General features: G+C 38.2%; 2 protein-coding genes across 3 annotated transcripts in view; one reads left to right on the forward strand and one right to left on the reverse strand.

Moving 5' to 3' along the window:
- On the forward strand, positions 1-8134 carry LOC132817628 (gamma-crystallin S-like). Its single transcript, XM_060828129.1, has 3 exons — positions 1-16; positions 5971-6217; positions 7866-8134. The coding sequence occupies exons 1-3, from the start codon at positions 8-10 to the stop codon at positions 8132-8134; spliced, it is 525 nt and encodes a 174-aa protein (XP_060684112.1). The 5' UTR covers positions 1-7.
- A 3078-nt stretch (positions 8135-11212) lies between these two features.
- The window catches only part of lcmt2 (leucine carboxyl methyltransferase 2), a 32068-nt gene continuing 21276 nt past the window's right edge, over positions 11213-22004 (reverse strand). For both annotated transcript variants that reach the window (XM_060828030.1, XM_060828031.1), the window contains 4 exons: positions 20536-20633; positions 18846-19033; positions 17904-18039; positions 11213-12559 (listed from right to left, as the gene is read on the reverse strand). In XM_060828030.1, coding sequence (XP_060684013.1) covers positions 12404-12559; positions 17904-18039; positions 18846-19033; positions 20536-20633 — 578 coding nt within the window. In that variant the 3' untranslated portion in view covers positions 11213-12403. The remainder of the gene's footprint in view (positions 12560-17903; positions 18040-18845; positions 19034-20535; positions 20634-22004) is intronic.

Consider the following 22004-nt stretch of genomic DNA (forward strand, 5'->3'; position numbering starts at 1 on the left):
ATCCAAAATGGGGAAAGTAAGTAACACTGAACTACAATTTTGTCTGTTTTATTTTGCTTAGGTTATTAATCATAAATTACGTAGTGATTAAATAGTCTATCTTTTTGATATATGAGTAGTCTCTGAAACTGATAGAAACATCTGATTTGAATTATTCAAATTGTGAGGGGTCTGGTCGGAGTAAATGCGGAGAAAATGTTCCCACTAGTGAACACTAAAGGCACAGATTAGTAAAAGGATAAAACAAATATTAAAGAAAATCTTTTTCCATACAAGGAATGGTTAGCATGTGGAATGCATGTCTTAGATTGTGGAGTAGGCAGTTTTGATTGATGGATATAAAGAGGAATTTGTTGGTTATTTGAAAAGGAACAATCTGTAAGATAATGGCAATCTGCTTACTCAATGAGCCAACACTGTGATGGTGGGCTGAATGGCCTCCTGAAATGTAATAATACTGTGATTCTGACAAACTGTTTTCAGTGTGGTCACCCCTTAGCTGAGGTGTAATCACGTAACAAAGCTGAAGAAGACAAAGAACTGTAGATGCTGGAAAACTGAAACAAAAAACAAACGTTGCTGGAAAAAAAAGGTCTGGCAGTTTTGGTGAAGAGAAAACAATTAAATGTTTTGGTCGAATGACCCTTCTTCAGACCTATCAGCAGTTAGGAAAAGGTGGTATGTATGCTAAAGATGGAATGGGAAAAGGAGTAAGCCAATAGATGGGGACAAAATACAGTCAGCGGGAAAGACAGACAAAGGAATGAATAAGGGTAAGTGAGGGAGAAAAAAGGCTGATAATGGGGGCAATATGTAGATGGAAATCGTTTGGTTTTGCTGAATACAGCCCATGTCATAACAGAACCAGCCGTGTTGGGGTGGATAAAAGGACATAGAGGAAGGTGTTCAGATTGTAAAAAGGTTGAACTCCATATTGAGTTCAGGAAACTGTAGGGTCCCCATGTGGAAAATGAGATTAGATTAACAGAGCAAACATTTTCCTTTTCCTTGTCCCATGACAAATTGAGCTTGCTGACGGTTAAAGCAGTGTTTGAAAACATGCTGACATGTTTGTTTGAATGTTCCTTTTTGTAAGGATTAGAACCTACAATAGCTAACTAAGATTAGATTAGATTAGATTAGACTTACAGTGTGGAAACAGGCCCTTCGGCCCAACAAGTCCACACCGACCCGCCGAAGCGAAACCCACCCATACCCCTACATTACCCCTTACCTAACACTACGGGCAATTTAGCATGGCCAATTCACCTGACCCGCACATCTTTGGACTGTGGGAGGAAACCGGAGCACCCGGAGGAAACCCACGCAGACACGGGGAGAACGTGCAAACTCCACACAGTCAGTCGCCTGAGTCGGGAATTGAACCCGGGTCTTCAGGCGCTGTGAGGCAGCAGTGCTAACCATTGTGCCACCGTGCCACCCACATTACAATGTGGAAACAGGCTCTTTGGCCCAACAAGTCCACACTGACCCTCCAAAGAGCAACCCACCCATTCCCCTACATTTAGATGTTTTGATGGGATTCAGGTTAGAATGAAACCATTGGTGCTCTTATTGTCTAGCATGTGAATGGCTGTAAAAAAGACAACCGTTCATGTTTTATCCACAAATGCACAGACAAGTGGGGCAGTAATGACAGTATTAAGTCTAAAACTTATCAGAAAGAATGTATGCTGGGGAGAAAAGGATTGTGTTCAGTGGAATGCCCATCAGAGGAGGCCAGCCTGCTGCTATTCACATGAGAAATAATGGGTAGGATTAGCATCCTTTGCTTTGATCTCAGGATCCAAAAAGTTAAGGATTGGGATTGATCGTTCTGATTACTTTCTAATTTAAGAGCCTTTGTCTTGTGCGGTTTTACTTTTAGTGATTTCTAAACTGCCAGACAGGATTGCAGTACAATATTGAGCCGAGACTACCTCCGAAGGATGTAAACCTGTTGTTCCAAAAAATATGTTTTTCTTTAATTTCTTTCTTGTACTCTGCAGTTTGAATCAGGCTGTCAAAGGTTGAAAGCTTCAACTTGCTGCAGTTCACTTCTGTGCAGTCAAGCAAGAGTGAATGCTAGCAAAGGAGGTGGAGAAATAAAGTAGAAAATTGAAGAGGAGAAAAAGGAAAACATCAAAGCAGCTCTTCATCCCCATATCCATACTTTCCTTTGGGAATCATTATCTGGATTTTGCAGTATTTAAAGATAGAGTTTTAACTTTCAAGTGACAACTCTGCTTTCATTGGTTGTCTATAAAAGGTCCCATGCCACATTTTCAGTTTCCTGGCTAAAGTTTACCACTCAATCATGATCAATAAAACAGGCGTATAGTGGACGCCCAGAGAGAAAGTGAGGACTGTAGATGCTGGAGATCAGAGTCTAAAAGTGTGTCGCTGGAAAAACACAGCTGGTCAGGCAGCATCTGAGGAGCAGGAGAGTCGATGTTTTGAGCATAAGCTCATCCTGATGAAGAGATTATGCTCGAAACGTTGACTCTCCTGCTCCTCGGATGCTGCTTGACCAGCTGTACTTTTCCAGCACCACATCTTTTGACAAGGAACTCAACATGTCTGTCAATCTCTGTGGAAGGGAGAACAAAATTGTTGTTTTGAATCCAATAATACACTACTTTGGAACTGATCTATTCATGATTACATTGCTGCTTTAAGGGAGCTTGTATGTAAACTGTCTGTGCGTTTCCTATATTGACACTAACAATAGTATACATCAAAAGTATTTAATTTGGCTGGAAAGCACCTTTGGATTCCCTGAGGATGAATTCAAGTCTTCATTTTCTTTTAATACAAAGAGACCTACATGCACACAAAATTATTAAGGTGACTGGATGATTTGATAAATATTTTAAAATAGCCCAAGACAGAGTTATAGAATGCAAAAGCCAGACAGTGATAGCATAAGTCACCAGATAGACCTTATCTTGCATCTAATTCAGATTACCTCACTTCAGAAATGATTTTAAAGCCTTCGATGCAGAGATTTATCAGAAATGTGCCAGGAATCAGGAATTTGATTCAATGAAGGTTATAGACTATCTGAAACTATTCTATTTAGTCATTTTTAAAGTTATAATGTAAAGTTTGTGAGGATTGTGTGGTTCATGTTGCGCATGTGGAATTTCAAAAGGTCTTTGATAAGCTATCACTTGTTAGGTTTATTAGCAGTATTGAATCTGATGTTCGTATAGTGCTGCATGGACACAAATCTATCTCAGAGAGAAGCAGTGAAGGGATGTTTTCCAAACTGGAAGGAAGCATGTGCAGTCATATAGTCCAGGGGCTATAGTTGGATGTCCAGGCATCTACTAAAAGTTCTCAGATGGCATGCAACTTGAAACTACAGCAAGCAGTGATCTGGAAATAGAATTCAGAAAGTCATTGCCATGAACCTACCCATTTCACCTGTCTAACAGAATTTAACATAAAGGAGTGATTCACTTGGGCAGTAAGAATGAGTGGGGTAGTTTAATCTAAACAATGATGTTTTAAAGTAGATTCAGAAAGGAGTGATCCTGGGATGTGTATACACAGGTCTTTGAAGGTGACAAGATAAATTGAAACGTTCGATTAGATTAGATTAGATTACTTACAGTGTGGAAACAGGCCCTTCGGCCCAGCATGTTAGAAAAGAATATATAAGATCCATGGCTTTATAAATAAAGGTCCAGAATTGCAAGGATGTTATATTAAACATGTTATAAAATATTGAATTTGCCTTACCTCCAGAAATGTGACCAATTCTGGACAATGCACTTGAGGAAGAATGTCAGGTCCTCGGAGATGCTTAGAGGTGATTTACTAAAATGGTACTAGGGACTATCAGAGACTTCAATAATGTTGTTTTCTTAAAAACAGAAAAGGTTAAAAGAAGATCTGTTTCCAAAGTCTTGAAGGTTTGATAAACTGTAACTCAGGAGAAATTGTTTCCAGTGGCAGTAAAGCCAGTGTCTAGTGGTCACAGATATAATAAAATCAGCAAAAAAATGAGAGGCAACATAAGGAAAAATATTTCTATACTTCACGATATGATCTAGAAGGCAGGTTCAATATAAATTTCAAATGAATATACTGAACAAGGGAAAGAGCTGAGAGACAGCACTGATCACAGATATCATTCTGAATCTATGAAATCGAACTCTGTACCTGAAAAGCTGAGAGAAGTTGATTCAACAATAAACTTCAAAATTGTATTGAATCAACATTTTTAAAAGAGAATTTTCTTTAAGGCTACAGGGATAGAGGAGGACTGTGGGACTAATTGAAAAATAATTTCAGGCAGGATAAACCCAAATTGTGTCCTTTAATTCAGTTGTAGGATGTCAGTATTGTTGGCAAAACTAATATTTATTGCCATTTCCTAATTGCCCCTGAGAAGAGGGTGAAAAGTGGAAAGTAATCTATCACACTCCTAATTGTGTCTTTTAGATGATGGACAGGCTTTAAGGAGGCAGGAAGTAAATTAAACACTGCAAAACTTCCAACTCTGACCTGCTCCTATAGCCAGAGTGTTTATATTGTTAGTCTAGTTCAGTTTCTAGTCAATGGTAAACCCTAAGGAAGTTGATAGGTAAAAATTCAGATATTGTAATGCAATTAATTGTCGAGGATTGATGTTTGGATTCTCCCTTGTTGGAGATGGACGTAATTTGACACTTATGTACCACTTTTAGTCTAAACTTAGGTGTTGTCTGGATCCTGCTGCAATTGACCATTGACCATTTCCATAATTGAGGAGACATGCAAGATGTTGAGTACTGAGTAAATACAATGGATAAAATGTTTGGGATAAAGCAGGTCAAGGATGAAACAATTGGTGATAGTTGAGCCCAGGACACCACCCTGAGGAAATCCTGCTGAAGTGTCCGCTGGCTGAGATGATTGACCTCTAATAACCATAATCACCTTTGTTTGCATTATGTATGAATCCAAATCAGTGGATAGTTGACTCCTTGACTCTCATTTACTCCAATTTCATGAGGACTCCTTGTTGCCACACTCAATTGCTGTCTTTATGTGAACAGCAGTCACCCTCACTTCCCCTTAATTCAGTTTTTGTCTGTGTTTGGACCAGAGGTGTAATGGTGTCAGATGCTGAGTGGCACTGATAGAACTCAATCTGGCCATCAATGAGCACTGATCCTTGAGTAAGTTTACCTTGATAGAGCAGTTAGTGACCTCTTTCATTACTTTGCTGATGATCTAGAGTAGACCAATGGGGCAGTAATTAGCTCATTAATGTATTGGACATATCTGGGCAATTTTCCACATTACTGGGTTGATGTTTATTTTGTAGCTGTACTGGACCATCATATCTAATGGTGTGACTAGTTTGCACAAGCTTTCAGCACTATTTCTGGAATGCTGTCACGGCCCATGCTTTTGCCCTATCCAGTATCTTCATCCATTTCTGGGTATCACATGGTGTGAGTCAGGTTGGCTGAAGGTTGCCTCTTGTGATATTTGGAATGATAGTAGGAGGCTGAAGAGACTTCTCTGTTGTATGATTCTATCACAAACCATGTTGATCTTAGAGAGCTACATCTGCAATGAGCGGTAGTAACTACCTGTGAGCCAGGAGACCCAGGTTCAAGTCCCTTCTGCTCCAGAGGCATTATAACAAGTCTGAGCAGGTTGATGAAAAAAAAACTATTTCTGGAGTGTTGCCTCAGGTTCATTTCTAATATATACTAGAGTAAATATAAAAATAATAACTTTTTAAATCAAAGCCTGTAATATATTAGAATATAAAAACAATTGTATTCAATAAAGATAAATATTGTGAGTTTCAAATACTTGCATATCTTTTATTTAGGCATGTTATATTCATAGAAATTATACAAGGCTCTTCAATGGTTTTGAATAACTGTTACTAAACATGGAACTGGAAAATAAATCATCTTAATTAAAACAAGTTCAATTATTCTTTTTAATCCGCAAATGTAGATCACTTTCTTTGAAGAGAAGAACTTCCAGGGCCGTCACTATGAATGTTACAGTGATTGTTCAGATTTTCACACCTCCATAGCCCATTGTAACTCAATCAAAATTGAGGATGGGGCCTGGGCAGTGTACGAGAAACCAAACTTCACAGGATACTTGTATGTTCTTACCAAAACGGAGTATCCCGACTATAAGAGCTGGATGGGTTTTAATGATCGTATTGCTTCATGCCACAAGATCCAACTAGTAAGTTTGTTCATTAATGTGCAGCTACTAAACATTTGGCCTACATTTACAACAGTGGGCTAGTTGAAATATGTCTTAAACTCAAATACTCTATTCACTGCATATAACTAAACAATTATGCAACTAAGCTAGTTTTAGAATACTGTGATACAGGTTATATTTGCCTTCTCTCAATGTACAAGTTGAGAATTAAAAATTATTGGGCATAACATTTAATCTTTGAAAACACAAATAACAGGTTTAACTGCAAATAGACGATCATGCCATTTTGTCTATTAGAAAGAACGGCTTTAACTCAAGTATTTTAATATATATAATGAGTGATGTGTTTATTATATAATTCAACAGAAAATGTTTTCAGATTTAACTAACTTTTACATTGAGAGCTGATCAAAGTATGAGGAAAATTGATTTACATTCATCCTGTTTGTGGTGTGCCTAATTTTGCATAAAATTACAACCAGTATGTGAGTAAAATCCTGTGATTGTTGAAAATCTTAAATACAAACAGATATTACTTGAAACAATCAATTGGGCTGGCATTCTTTTCCCTGAGGTGGGGGAGTCCAGAACTAGAGGGCGTAGGCTTAGGGTGAGAAGGGAAAGATATAAGAGAGACCTAAGGGGTAACTTTTTCATGCAGAAGGTGGTGCGTGTATGGAATGAGTTGCCAGAGGAATTGGTGGAGGCTGGTACAGTGATGGAACCCCAGACAGAAAACACTTAACCTGCATACGATTCTTCTGGGCAAAGTTTTTTGATCGAGCGCTCCCTCAGCATGGGAACCCTCAGAGTACCCAAAGTAATTTGCATAGAAAACACAACCACTTTTTATGGCACTAGCTGCTATTTTCTGGCAGGGTTTTAAAGGTCCTAAAGCTTTTGAGTGTTGATTATATGAGTAAAGAGAATGGGTGAGTGTACTGGTGTGTAGAGTGGTAGGTAAGTAATGTGGATTGGGGTAGTAAGCTGGCCAAGGGATGAGGTGAGGGGATGCTGGGAGTTTGAGAGACTTAACAATATTGTAATCCAGGAGATGGAATAGGATTTTCTACATTTGGTGGGTAACTAACCAGATAGGTATGTTGGAACAGTACAAACTCTCTGACTCCAGCTGAATTGGAGACTTTTTTTGAAGCGCTTGTGAAGCGGGGAACTGTGTAACTGAAGTTCAAACTTCCAACATACACCTTGGGAGATTTGTACCTGATCTCTGACAATGGAGGCTGGGAAATATGAACCAATAATTTTGGAAATGCAGTTTTATTACTCCAACGTCATTGCTAGTCCAGGTGATGTACTAACACAGTACAGACAGAGAGGTTCTGGTACAATTCCAGTTTGTATTGACTTCTGAGTGAGCCAGAGCAACAGTAGAGGTACTATACTCACCTCAGTGTTCTGGATAAAGAAGGATAAAATCAACAGATTTTTGCTGTTGATTCCTACAGAATCTCTGCTGGAAATATGTGGATGTTAGATAAGAATAAATATTCAGTTGTGCTATAATGTCCTTCATGTTTAGATAACCACGCTTACAGAAAAAAATGAACCTAAGCAGGGGGGAAAGAGTGTTAAACCAAGCCTTAAAGAGAGAAAGGGACAAACTGAGGTATTGTATTCATGATACTTGCTTTGTGTTTTACAGACAGGCACAGGCAATTACAAGATCAGAATCTGCAATAAGGGTGATTATGAAACACAAACTATAGAATATACAGACGACTGTCCATCTGTCTTTGAACAATTCCACATTCAAGATATTGATTCCTGCAGTGTCTTGGAGGGTGCATGGGTTTTCTACGAACTTCCAAATTATCGTGGAAGGCAATACCTCCTTGAGAAGGGTGCATATCAGAAAGCTGCAGACTGGGGAGCAAGCACCTCAACAGTGCAGTCTTTCCATCGAATCATTGTGTAATTAAAGAATCAGTGCTTTTTTTTGCAGGTTTCAATTTATCGACTTAACTCTAAAGAACTTTTAAGTAACAGTAAAATAGTACATTAGATGTCTTTATCTTAGAGGAATCCTTGCTGAACATAAAATGGGTCAAGTTTTCATTTTGGGTATAACTGGGAAATTCCACCCAAAATGTGCTCGCAATTGCACTGGTTCGGTTACACTTCAAATTTATGTTAAAATTTATTTGCATGATCACAAATGCAAAATCTTCCATGAAGCAGCACAAGGGTTTCTTTTCCATTTGCTAGCATTCCTACATAGATTGAACCCAGTGTATCTTTTGCAAAATGACTGAACCCGCAAAACAAGCTCACTGCCACCTGCTCAGTGCTTGTGTTGCCAGTGGTGCTCACATCCCAAGAATAAATATATTAAGAAATTCTCCACCTGTGAGAAAACATAGTTAAAAATGACAAAATGGCATTTAAATGCCAGATCAAATTCATTTTTTACTCGTACACCTCAGAAGATGTTGGATTGGATTGATATGAATTTTCTTTTTAAACATGCTAAGCAATAAATCAATGCCTGAGAAAATAAGTGCTACGTGAAGAGTCTTCCTGACCCAATGCATTTGGTAGAATCTCTCACTTTTAAGCAGGCTGGATTGAGGGAACGTCCTGATGCAGGCAAATTGAACCTTGAGACAGCATGAAAAGATGTAGCAACCAGGGGCTTAGTGCTTTGCGATACAACAAATGTTAACCATTTCATAATTATGCAGAGCTTGTAAAAATGAATGGAAATACCATAGTGTTCATTTTTTGGAACACAACTAAACCAATATCCTAATTTTTTGACTCTTAAAAGTGCATGCCATTCTATCTGCTAGATAAGTGCCTATTTAAGCAACACTTAGGATCAACAACCTGCAATAGTAATGCTGGAATTTACTGAAATCAAAAAGCAAAGTTTGGAACTAATACATTGACAAATTAAAAAGTGTTTTCCCTGAATTAGGTTCTGTGCCTTTATTATTGTTAAGAATAAAATATATGCTCACCAGGTAATCAGATTTAACTCATTCTAGCAATCTGAACAAAGCTTCATAGCACATTTTTCTATCAATGGAGTTTATTACATGGAACTAAGCCACCTGTAACCAGTTGCTCTCAATTCATTCTGAAAAACTTACTGATAGTCAAGCCCTACTGCTCCAAGGATTTCACAAAAATTTAATCAAATAAGTTTTAAACTCTCCTGCCAGATTGCCTCAGGTTAATGAAAACACTGACCAGGTGCCTGTACTTAATATAATACTTAAAATATTACAAATAAATCATTTCTAACCACATGGAAACAAAAAGCAAAGTATCAATTATAAGTCAACTTAAACAACCCCTTCTTGAATCCTAACACAGACATGCAGACAAACAAAAAGTGTTACAGTGGAAAGCATTTTTTAAAAAAGGGAACGTACTTCAAGAGCACGAGCTCGCAGAATTCAATAAGGTGCCCTATGCCTTTTCAGAGTGCTTCTGATCTCTAATCATCATCCTTTCAAGTCCTTTCAGTTCTGTGCTGCAAACGCAGAGCAGTTAGCACACTAATTGCTCAGTCTCTCAGTTACTTACTGGAAGCAGCAGCTCATACGCAAACAATGAGAGGGAACAGTTAGCTGTCTTCTACCTCTGCTGTTTTTCTACAAGGAGAGAGAGGATACTTTCTTTAAAGTCTAGAGGTGTAGCAAAGGATTGCAATGAATTTCTGCAGGCAACCAAATCTGAACAGGATATTCCTTAGTCCCTTACAGCTGAATCAAAAGCTTTTGAAAGGTCAAGGGAGGCTGTACAGACATTGCTGCAGCTCCGGACACTTGCAATGAAGATCATGTCCACTATGCCTCTTGAAGTGTTGAAATGGAATCTGCACTGATACTCTGATCGGACGTCTTCAGACACTGGGAGAAGGCAATTGAGAGGGATTTATGCAATTACGTTGCTTAAAATGGACAACAGCAATACCCCTCTCTAGATAATGCAATCAGTCTCATCTCCTTTCTTAAAGATCGTCACAATTGTGAATCTTGATATCTGCTGACATACTCTTAATTCATAGATTAGGGAGATGATATCATGTACATGAGCTGCATTTCAGCAGGAATTCCTTCTGCACTGGTGGCCTTGTTGGTTCTTACCTGCCAGATTGCCTTTATAACATCAAATCATGTTGGGCTATACTGAGATAGTGACAGGTAGCTCACTGTGGAGTACATTTGATGGCACTAATATTAAAGACCGAACCTTGGTTGAGAAAATCACAGAGTCATACAGCATAGAAACAGACCTTTTGGTCCAACCAGTCCATGCTGACCATAATCCCAATCTAAACTGCCTGTGTTTGGCCCACATCCCTCCAAACATTTCTTATTCATGTGCTTATCTAAATGCCTTTTAAACATTGTAACTGTACCTGATTCCACCACTTCCTCTGGAACCACTAAGTAAAAAAAAAATGCCCTTCATTTCATTTTTAAATCTTTCTCCTCTCACCTTAAAAATACGTCCCCTAATCTTGTAAGCCCTCCACCTCAGGAAATGACACCTGCCATTCACCTTATCTATACCCCTCATTACTTTACATCCCTCCATAAAGGTCACTTCTTGACCTCCTGTGGTCTTATGAAAAAAAATCCAGGCTGTCCAGCCTCTTGTTATAACCGAAACCCTTCATTTTCAGCAACATTCTGGTAAATCTTTACTGAACCCTCTCCAGCTTAATGATATCCTTCCTATAATAGGGAGACCAGAAGTAGACACAATGCTCCTTCAAATGAGTGTGTTGCCACAAGGCTTCTTCAATATATCCCTAGTTATGCAGATTTTTTCAAGTCAACTTGTTCCATTAGTACACAAAAGAATGTTCTGTGAATCTTATCACTAACTGTTAGTGTCAAAACCTGTCATTTAAAATGTTGATTTATTTCAAATATCAGAAAACATGCAATTATTGATGAGACATCCACAAAAATAGGTAAGATAATGAATTTAATATCTTGCTTTGATGGAGTGCCCATAATATTTACAAATTGGGCAACATTTTAAATAAATTAGGAATCAATTATCATGGATAAATACATACATTATTGTAGAGTACAAAATAATATCATTCCTATCACAATATTTGGATTTTAAAAGATACACTTTCTAGAAATAGACATAGTAGACATAACAATTTTATTTGGCTTGAGAAGCACTGTAACCTGAGCCAGCGACTAACCCTGGAGACCATCAAGGAAGGATGCAAAACGTTCACTTCAGCTTACGAAATATTTGAAAATATTTTAACACAACATTTTATGATGTTAGTGTATGTGTAGACAAACTAACCGGATTACCAGCTGACTTTGAGGTAGAGGTTAGAAATACAAAGTTCATACAGTGAGATCATTTTTAACCTTACACTGTGATGAATAGCAAAGTAACAGTTACCCTGATCAAGCTGTATAGTCTCCATGACCAATGCTTTCTTAGATAATACTGATTTATTTCATGTATAAAAGGAAGAGTTAATTTACCGTGTCTAATTGTGCAATGAGATTCAAAAGGTGTTCAATCTATTAAGTACCTTGGCTTGCAATTTGCAATATGTCCCTGTTGGGTGAAATTGAACCCAACATTCATCTGTTACACTTAGATGAAACCATAAAGGTTCAATTTTGTTAAAGAGCATTTCTTAGAATAGGGAAATGACTACAAAACAAATTATCTTTTGCATAATTTTCAAATCGCCAAAATCCTGGATTCTCCTGCCTTTTTACCTGCTAAGGTTACTAGGCAAAGTTACTTTTTAATTACCTGCAAACTGAGGCATTCATCTGTTCTGTCACCATCCTTACAGAGGCAGAGCAGGTGTTCAGATCACTATTAGCTCTCCTGGAGTAATTCCGAAATTATGGAGAAATTCACTTGCCAATCATAATCCATAATTAACGAATATTTTTGTGCTAACCGAAAACTAACTTTTATATTTAAAATTTACATTGATCCTTTAAAATGGAAAAAGTATATAAAAAAATGCTAAAATTGGAAGAATATACATTTTGCTGATAACAACCAATGTTATTTGTAAATATCACTGGCATTTAAGCTCGTAATAGCTTACATGAAGCTTTCAGCAAATTCAACAGGGCAGCTGATCAAAAATCTCACAGAGATCATATGTCACAAATGAAGCTTCTCTGATTGCAATCTGATTATGTTTTGTGCCTCTAAATGCATAGGTTCATCAGAGCTCAGGTAGCTGCAATAGAACTGGTTGGTGATTCAGGTGAGTTCCAAATGAGAAACAATTGCCCCCTCCTCCTATAATCAACACTTGGCGTTCCTTCATCAACAGCACACTACTGTGATTATGCAACATTAGAGGCCACTTCACAAGGTTCTGCAAGGAAGGAGGAAATAATTAACAATCCATCTCAGCATCTATATCATTACAAAAACTTTGCAACAGATGTAGTTTCACCTGATTTCATGCTTATTGACTTGAATACAGTCTTTGACCAAATCTGTACTCAAAATTTTAAGCAAAGTTTAATGGAAACTACTGGCTGTCAGAGTGAGGCTGCAAGCCTGTGACTTGTAAACTGAACCAGGTCTCACCACTGTTGGATTTGGACCTACCCATTCCCTACATCTATATAGATACCTTACTTTCATTTCTGTTTGGAGCCTTCGGTTTTCATACTGTACAAACCAACAGATTTTAGAAACCCTTTGATTATACTAAACATTATCTAATTAAGTTAAAAATCATAACACCAGGTTATCGTCCAACAGGTTTATTTGGAAGCACTAGCTTTCAGGATATTGCTCCTTCATCAGGTATATGTAGAGCTGCATCATAAAACACAAAGTTTATAGCAAAAGATTAAAGGGTCATGCAACTGAAATGATACTTAACAATCCAGATTGCTGTTAAGTCTTTCATCTTTTAGAATGGGTTGCAGGTTTTGGTCCGTTAATATGTAAATCCCAGTTCTTTAAGGTAATATTCTCAAGATAACTTAAGATTTTATTAAAAAGAAGTGTCATCTCAGCTCAGACAATGCATTAAAGGTGTGAGGTTAGAGTCTGTCTGTATCCCAGTCAGACTGGTTCTACTTCCAAAGTAGGAATTCATAAAATGTTATACGGATTGACTGCCTTCAGATTGTGTACTTTTTGTGCAAAATAGAATGTATCTGTAAATACAATTCTGCAAACGCAAATCATAAATGTATGTGTGCGCGCGTGCGCATGAGAGAGAGAGACAGAGTGTGTACATGTGTGTGTGAGAGTGAGTGTGCATTTACATGTCTGCATGAGTGTGACAGTATAAGCCTATGAGAAGGTGTGTATGTGAGTGGGAATGTAGAGGTGTATATGTATGAGAGAGAACGTGTGTATGAGAGAGGTTCTGCATGAGTGTGAGAGTATGTAAGAGTGCATGTATGTGAGAGAGTGAGCGCATAGTGTAGTGGGGTCACCTGCAGTGTGACATAAACCCAAGGCACCCAATCTAAAAGGTGGAAGACTTAACTGCAATTAGGTTTGTTCAATATATTGTTTCAGTTGCATGACACTGTAATCTTTTCCTATAAATTGTGTCTTATTATCCTGCTCCACAGCTGCCTGATGAAGGAGCAGTGCTCCAAAAGTTAATACTTCCAAATAAACCTGTTCGACTATAACCTGGTGTTATGTCATTTTTAACTATGTCCATTCCTGTCTCACACCGGCATCTCCAAAACATTATCTAATTAACATTCTTTAATAAGTGACTGGTCCTTTTTAATGTCAATAATGAAGATTTAAAAACAAAAGACTCACAGTGAGTCTCATTTAGAATTGTCCTGTTTAATGAAGTTTCAGTTTAAGGTCTGTATTTTAATGGGGCCTGTGTTCCCATTAAGTGTCACAATTTATTTTTAATGTTGCATCCTGTCAACCTAACCTGCATCTCCTTTGCTCCCCAGTGTGCAAACTGTGAACTCTCCTCCACTTCCCCAGTCACTTCTTGCTGCTTCCCTCTCCTGGAGGTGTGCTCCTGTTCAAGATCCAGATCTGGAGTCTGATGTTGTGAAAGCACATGTTCTGATGGCTAGGAAGTGCTGGGGCTAAAGGACTTTCAAAGTTGCTCTGCTTTGCTGTTTTTCTCTTAAGTCTTTGCTCACAGCAAAGGTTCAGGATAAAGGAGCAATCAGCAGAATTGTTAGAAAATGAAAGGACTGTAAAAGCCCCAGTGCTTCTGAACCATCGGGTCTTACACCTCTAGAGCACTGGAGCTCCTTTTGGAACTTGTGGAGCGGGTAGTGAGGCGAGACCACAATTCAGAGGGTTGATGAGCAGGAAGGCTCTGTAGTAACAAGCACATGGTCACAGCATAGACGGCTTAGGAAGCAAGATCATCAGTAAAGAGGTGGCACCATAGCAAGTTACACTGTTCATTCAATTTTGTTTATCAATGTCAGAATGTAATGATGTAGTTCATTTCAAATTCAAGGATGTAATGTTATAATTTTTTTCATAAGGAACACCTGACAGATCCTAACAACTTTAACATTGGTTGCTATGGGAACTATAAGTGAGAGCTTACTGTACTGGCCTTCATTTAAGTGCATAGTGACACTTTTTAAGGAAAGACCATTTATAATGTTATGGGAATATCAAAACAGTGTACTATTTAACACACCATGAGAAATAACATGGGAGATTTGCTAGCATTTAACTGTCAAGTCAAAAAACTAACATTTTACACAGGTTATTCATATTGCTAAAAATCAACTTCATCACAATTGCATCTTAATTAAAAAAATGAATCAGCTGATTCACATATTGTGTTTAATGAAAACTATACCAAAATGGCCCTGCTGTGCACAGTGTAGTATCCCTAACCTGGACCGGGAGGCTGAGGTGCAAGGTCCATCTGCTCCAGATGTGTTTAATAAAATCGCTGAACAGGTTGAAAGGAGAATTTGGGTTGTTAAACAAATAAAAAAAACTTTCAGATAAATCTGAATACATACAGTTTTTCTATTTATCCAACGATGATTAACTCTGGGGTTTCAGAGTGGGACCCTGATTTACAAGTGTCCATGTTGGAATGCTTATAATTACAAACTTTTTTTTAAATGGGACATAATTTTAATGACACAATGTAAGAACATTTCCTGTACTTACATATGGCTCCTTTATGAGACCTTGGAGAAGATTTGTAGCTCAGGTTGTGGATCTAGTTGTCGGTTTGCTTGCTGAGTTAAATGGGTGTGTTACCAAACGTTTCGCCACCAATGCTAGGTAACACCATCAGTGAGCCTCCGGTAAAGCGTTGGTGTTCTGTCCTGCTTTCTATTTATATGCTTTGGTTTGCTGTGGTGGGTGGTATCATTTCCATTTGTTTCTGAGAGGTTGGTAAAAGGGGTCCAAATCTGAATGTTAATGGAGTTCTGGTTTGAATGCTAGGCCTCGAGGAATTTAAAATGACCCCGTACCCATAGCCAGCAGAACAAACATAATATACAAAATACCCTGCAAGGACTGCAACAAACTTTACATTGGACAAACTGGCAGGAAACTCGCCTCCAGGATACATGAACATTAACTAGCCAACAAAAGACATGTCCAACTATCACTTATATCCATACACATAGTCGAAGAGAGATACCGGTTTGATTGGTATAAAGCATCCATCCTGGGACAGGCTAAACAAAGATGCGTGGGAATTCCTAGAGGCCTGGCATTCAAACTGAAACTCCATGTACCTAGATTTGGACCCCATTTACCAACATCTCAGAAACAGAACGAGAAATTATATCATGTACCACAACAAACCAAGACACAAATAGCAAGCGGAACAGGACACCAATGCTTAAATGGAGGCTCACTGATAATGTTACCTACCATGGTGACAAAACATCTGAAAACAAACCTACCAGCTCAGCGAGCAAATCGACAACCTGTCAGCTCCTTTATATTGTCCTGCATTGTGTTGCAACTTGCATACAAATTGATTAGTGAAGGGACTCCAGAATGGAACCGATTCACAATGTGGAGATGCCTATACATTCAAAAATGACATATCCTAGAGAATATACTCACAGTTCTCTTTGTAAAATTCACCTCCCGTTTTATTTTGTCAATACTCTTAAATCTCAGGATTAGAAACCAAGTTTGCTTTAAGTTTCACTTACTCCATTTCTGAGCTTGAAATAATAGGAATTTCTAAACGAAGCACCAAGTTAAAAGCCTATTTAGAGCTTGGATTTAGATGTTGAAATGATGGCAAAATAGTCGACATTCATTGTCACTATTCTATGAAACTGATAGAGATTCTGGGCATCTGCATATAAACAGTTAGGTGAAGAAATCCAAGAAGTTTCAGTCACAGTCATCCTGTCCTACCCAACTTCAATGGATGAAGTCATGCTTAAAAATGGAAATCATTTTGAAGTCACTTTCCAAAAACTCTTAAACCCTTGTTTGAGCAATAGCAATGTCTTTTTTATTGAGATGCAACTCTTGTTTTTAAAAACAGGCAATACAGGGGAATGTAAGAAAGAATTGATCAGGGAGTGCTAATGACCCAGGACCTGCTGCACACAGAATTGGCAGAAACAAAGGCAATTAATAATTTCAAAAGAAACCTGGATAGATAGTAGAGGGAGATAATCTTGTAGGAGCATAGGGATTTTTTTTTCAGTCACTTGTGGAATCTGCATGACATTGGCTGGGCCAACCTTTATTACCCATCTTTACCAACCTTTATTGCCCTTGACAAGGTGGTGATGTGTTGCCTTTTTGAACTGCTGTAAGGACACTCACAATGCCGTGTGAGTGAGAATCCAGTATTTTGAACCACTGACAGGGAATAAACTGCAATACATTTCCAAGTCAAGATGGTGAATGGCTTAGAACCAAATTCCAGATGGTGGTGTTCCCACGTATCTGCTATCTATGATGGAGGTAGTCATGTATTTGCAAAGTGCTGTCTAAGGATCTTTGGTGAATTTCTGTGGTGCATGTTGCAGATAGTACATACTGCTGCTAGTGAGCGTCAGTTGGGAGGGAGTGGATGTTTGTGGATGTGGTGCCAATCAAGTGGGCTGCTTTGAGCTGAATGGTGTCAGGTTTATTGAGTGTTCTTAGAGATGGACCTATCCAGGCACGTGGGGAGTGTTCACATCCTGACTTGTGGCTTGTAGACAGTGGACAGGCTCTGGGGAGTCAGGTGGTGAGTTACTCTCTGCATATTCCGAGCCTCTGACCTGGGCTTGTAGCCACTGTATTTATATGGCAGGTCCAGTTGAGTTTCTGAAGATCAATGGTAACTCCCAGGATGTTGATAATGGGGATTCAGTGACAGTGAATGTCAGAGGGTGGTGGTTAGATTGTCTCAAATTGGAGATGAGTCACTGCCAAGCATTTGTGATTGAAAAAAGCAGACATAGGTGAGAAACTAGGGTGCCTTCCAGATTGCCAGTATGGACTTTAGGCCAAATGGTCTCCTTCTGTGCAATTATGACTCTGTCTATCCATTTATGTGTGACTAATGATCTGTCTTCAGACTTATGGAACAAACATCTTTGAAAGTAAAAAACAACTAGTCAGCTGTCAAATGAAATTTGCCACAAACCCATGTCAATCATTGGTACCAAAAAGCATAAAATATGCAAAAGTGCTGAAAAAGTAAACTTGTAAACCAAATTTCAGAGGGTTTTTGATATATTCGTTAAACAGTTATTACTCACTGTGTCAATGTGGTAGTCAAGACTTTCTCCTGTCTTTAGGTCAATAACAGTTACTTCAGGGATTGAATCTGTGTAGATTGTCACTCCTCCCAATAAAAAAAGTTTATCACCAAGAATATGGGCTGTGTGAGAGTATCTGTAAAGTAATCGCAAATGATCAAATATGGACAAGCTCTTTATGCAACCTCCCAAAACTGGAACGGTCTTTCTTTATATCCAGAATTCAACTGCTTCTCTTGACTAATTTCTTAAGTTCTGAGCAGGGAGTGGATTAATAGCATTTTAATGAAGCCTAAAAATTAAAATACCCCAGTCTACCTCTCACCCACCTATCCACCCAAACTGTTGAATTAAAATCAGGCCCTTGTGCACCCACACAATTTTCTTAAAGTTTTCCCAGGCTACAGTGCACATTTTAAAGGGAAGGATTACTGCATAACTATTTTTTCGTACAGAATGTAGCTGTGGTTAATGCCCTTTAAAGTATTTAAAAAACATACAATTCCACAGTAGAGACAGTTCACTCTGTATTTAACCATAGTGTTACTTAATGAGCCTGTACCTATTCTACAGTTTTAGAGGGATAACAAAGTATACTTAACTAAAATTAAAAAGTGAATAAAAGATTAAAAGTAAAATATTAATCATTTTAATACACATAACCAAACAAATCTGAAATTTCCCCAGGAACTACGCAGCTAAATAGAATATAATCAGCATTGAAATTTTATGGCATTCTTTACTATATTGTTTGTCAAAATTTAAACACTTTGGGGCAATTCAGGTGATTGGCAATGAGCAGGCAAGTCACTTGGATTACTTAAATGTGTCACTTTACAGATGACCCAACAAATTATATTGATCATGTTTGGTTGTATCAATGGAGGAGTGTACTGGATACACACAAAAAAGAGAAAATTACATATCAATTTTGATGTGTACCGTGAAATGAGAGAATCTGTTACTTGTATCCTATCCCAGAAAAATCCAGACTGCATTGGTCTAAGATAGAAGACGGATGCTAAAGGGATCTGTGTTGCCCCTAATCCTCCAGCAATTAGTACACCACCTCTCCATGAACAGGCACTGTGGGAATGGCGGCTTTCTGGAGTAGGTCCAATAACTGGAATCTGCAAGGGGAAGAACAGCATGCGCATCATTTAATTGAGATTGGGGCAGCAAGATGTAATTCTAGGATTTTAAACAGCAACTTTTCTCAGTTAATCTTAAAAGGATATTTCTACATTTAGCATGCTATAAAAGTTTTGTTATCTCCTCTTTCAGAATGTCTTATACATTACTCACAAAAGCTATCTACCTGACTGGACTGTTGTAGCCTGGGTTGTCCTCATCCATCCATTTAATGATATTTCACTATATTATGTCACTCATGCCTAAATATTTTCTAATCTGACCTGCTTGAATGTCTTCTCAACTTTAGTTAATATTAGATCCAATAACAGCTTCCTTCACAAATTCTACTATGCTAATGGTTCATGTAACAATCCATTATTCTAGGAGAAACTGAGGACTGCAGATGCTGGAGATCAGAGTCAAGAACGTGGTGCTGGAAAAGCCCAGCAGGTTAGGTAGCAGCTGAGGAGCAGGGGAATCGACGTTTCAGGCATAAGCTCTTCATCAGGAATCCATTATTCTGTCTTGTATCGTGGCTAATTTCTTGTCCCTCAACCATATACACATGGTTTTCACCTTCGCTGTCCTTGGAATAGATAGACCAAACTCTATTATAATCAAATTCCCTTCGTGCATTGGGTTTCATATTCCACTGCATTTTTTCTCTACCTGCAAAACAATACTCATTTCTGTTGAATATTGAACCCTTGATTCTCATCAATTTGGTTTGCCTATCCAGCAAAGATCTTGAAAGCTTCCCAAATTAATCTTAAGACTTCTAACATTTTCATACAGAATTTGGAAAAATTCACTTATTTGAAGTATTTCTTATTTTTCTAAATTAAACTATGAATAACTATAAGGTAATATAATGTTTTTTCTTTATTTCTCTATTTGGTGTTTAAAATTTGTACCTAGGTACTCGGTACCTAACATGACGCTGTGTGGGGCGACATTTTAAACTTTTCATCATACTCCTGTACTCCTCACACAATAATAAACCTTATTCTAATTCTCTCCACATCCTTAATATTGTCATTTCTTTGCCTAGTTATATTCTTACAGGTATTGATTTTACAGAGAACAAATATTAAGAATTACTATATTGAGGAGAGATTTGAGATACTGGGATTACTTCCATTGGAGCACAGGAAGCAGAGGTGAGCCTCACTAAATGCTCTCAACATTATGAAAAACATTGATACAAACAACAGGAAAAATAGGATTTCTCTTATTACTGAGTCAGTAAGGAGTATCACCAACTTAAAAATTCTCAAAATCAGAGTGCTAAGTTAGGAGAATGTCTTTACATAGAGGGTGATTTGAACTATGGAAAGCTTAATTATAGGTAGTGATTGATACACAAAACACTATCATTTAAGGGAACAAGAGAAAATATTTGAAAGACGGAAACTCTCTCCTGAAAGCACAAATAACAAAATAGGTAAATAAGGTGCAGCACGCTAAGAAATTTTTCAACAAATATAATTTCACTTACATCTGCCCAGCTGTAGTCTTCCAGGTTCAGGAAATGCCAATCATTTAGTACCAAGTCTTTGGGAGAACGACCACCATAGATGAACAGATATCTCTGACCTTTCAAAAAGAACATTCCCCAGTTACTTACAAACCATGACAGTCCTAAATAATGTACATATCTAAAAGTTGAACAGTGAATGCTGGAAATCGGAAATAAAAACACAAAATTTTAAAAACTCAGCAGGTTGGGCAGCATCTGTGTGGATAGAGAAACAAAGTTAATGTTTCTGGTTTGTGACCTTGCAAAAGAACTGAGAAAAGTTAGCGGTAATAACAGGGTCTAACCAACAGAGTGTGCAAAAAGGGCATGGGGAAGGTATGTGATAGAGTGCAAGACAGAAGAGATAGAATGACTGAAAAGTAGCTGTCCAGGGGCAAATAGAATGGAGATGGTGCAAGGATGAAACAAATGACGTGCCAAGTGCTGCTGTGCTGCTAACTAAAAAAAAGAGTGAAACAAATAGGGAAAGGTATACCATATGAAATTGTTGAACTCACTATAGAGTTGGGAGATGCTGTTCTTGAATCTTATGTTGAGCCTCTCTGGAAAGTCCAGTAGGCCAAGGGAAGAGAAGACAGCATTTCAGCAAATGCTTACATTCACACCTGCTTTACTGTTGCATTGTTTTCAAAATGCTGTTACAAATTAAAAGTAAACGCAGAGCCTACAGCCCATTTGGTAACACCAGCAGTAAACTAGTGAACTTTCAGGAGAGGGTGAGCCCAACACCCATTGACAAGGTACACATGACAAAATAATCACCACGGTGGTGAATTTATAGCACGTTCTGAAAAAAATAACATTTTGGTCTATATTTTGCATAGATTGAAGAGGATTAACATAACTTCTGGAAAAGAAGCACAGCAATGCAATGGCATTGTTAGTCCTTTGGCAGATATGGTTTAACAAAAATAAAATTATGATGAAATACAAATCACACCTCAGTTCACGGCATTTCCTCAAAACAACAAACAAGTCTGATTTTAACTCAGGTGCTGAAATTATAGAATCCCTACAGCATGGAAGCAGGTCGATCTACCCATTGAGTTCACACTGATCCTCCAAACAGCATCCCACCGAAAGGCATTACCCTACCCAATTCCTGTGACCCCTGCATTTCCCACCTAGCCTGCACATCCCTGGATACTATGGGTAATTTACCATGGTCAATCCATCTAACCTGCACACTTTCAGATTGAGAGAGAAAACCAAGGTACCCTGAGAAAACCCAGCCAGACATGGGGAGAATGTACAAACTCCACAGAGACTATCGCCTGAAGTTGGAATCAAACCCAGGTTCCTGGCTCTGTGAGGCAGCAGTACTAACCACTGAGACATGTGCTACTCCAACCTTGCTCCATCAAATGGAAATATTTTTCAAAATCGATTCATGTCAGTTTTGTTGCTCTGTAATGCCCATCAAACTT

The sequence above is a fragment of the Hemiscyllium ocellatum genome, chromosome 7, assembly GCF_020745735.1.
Source record: "Hemiscyllium ocellatum isolate sHemOce1 chromosome 7, sHemOce1.pat.X.cur, whole genome shotgun sequence".
Taxonomy (NCBI): Eukaryota; Metazoa; Chordata; class Chondrichthyes; order Orectolobiformes; family Hemiscylliidae; genus Hemiscyllium; species Hemiscyllium ocellatum.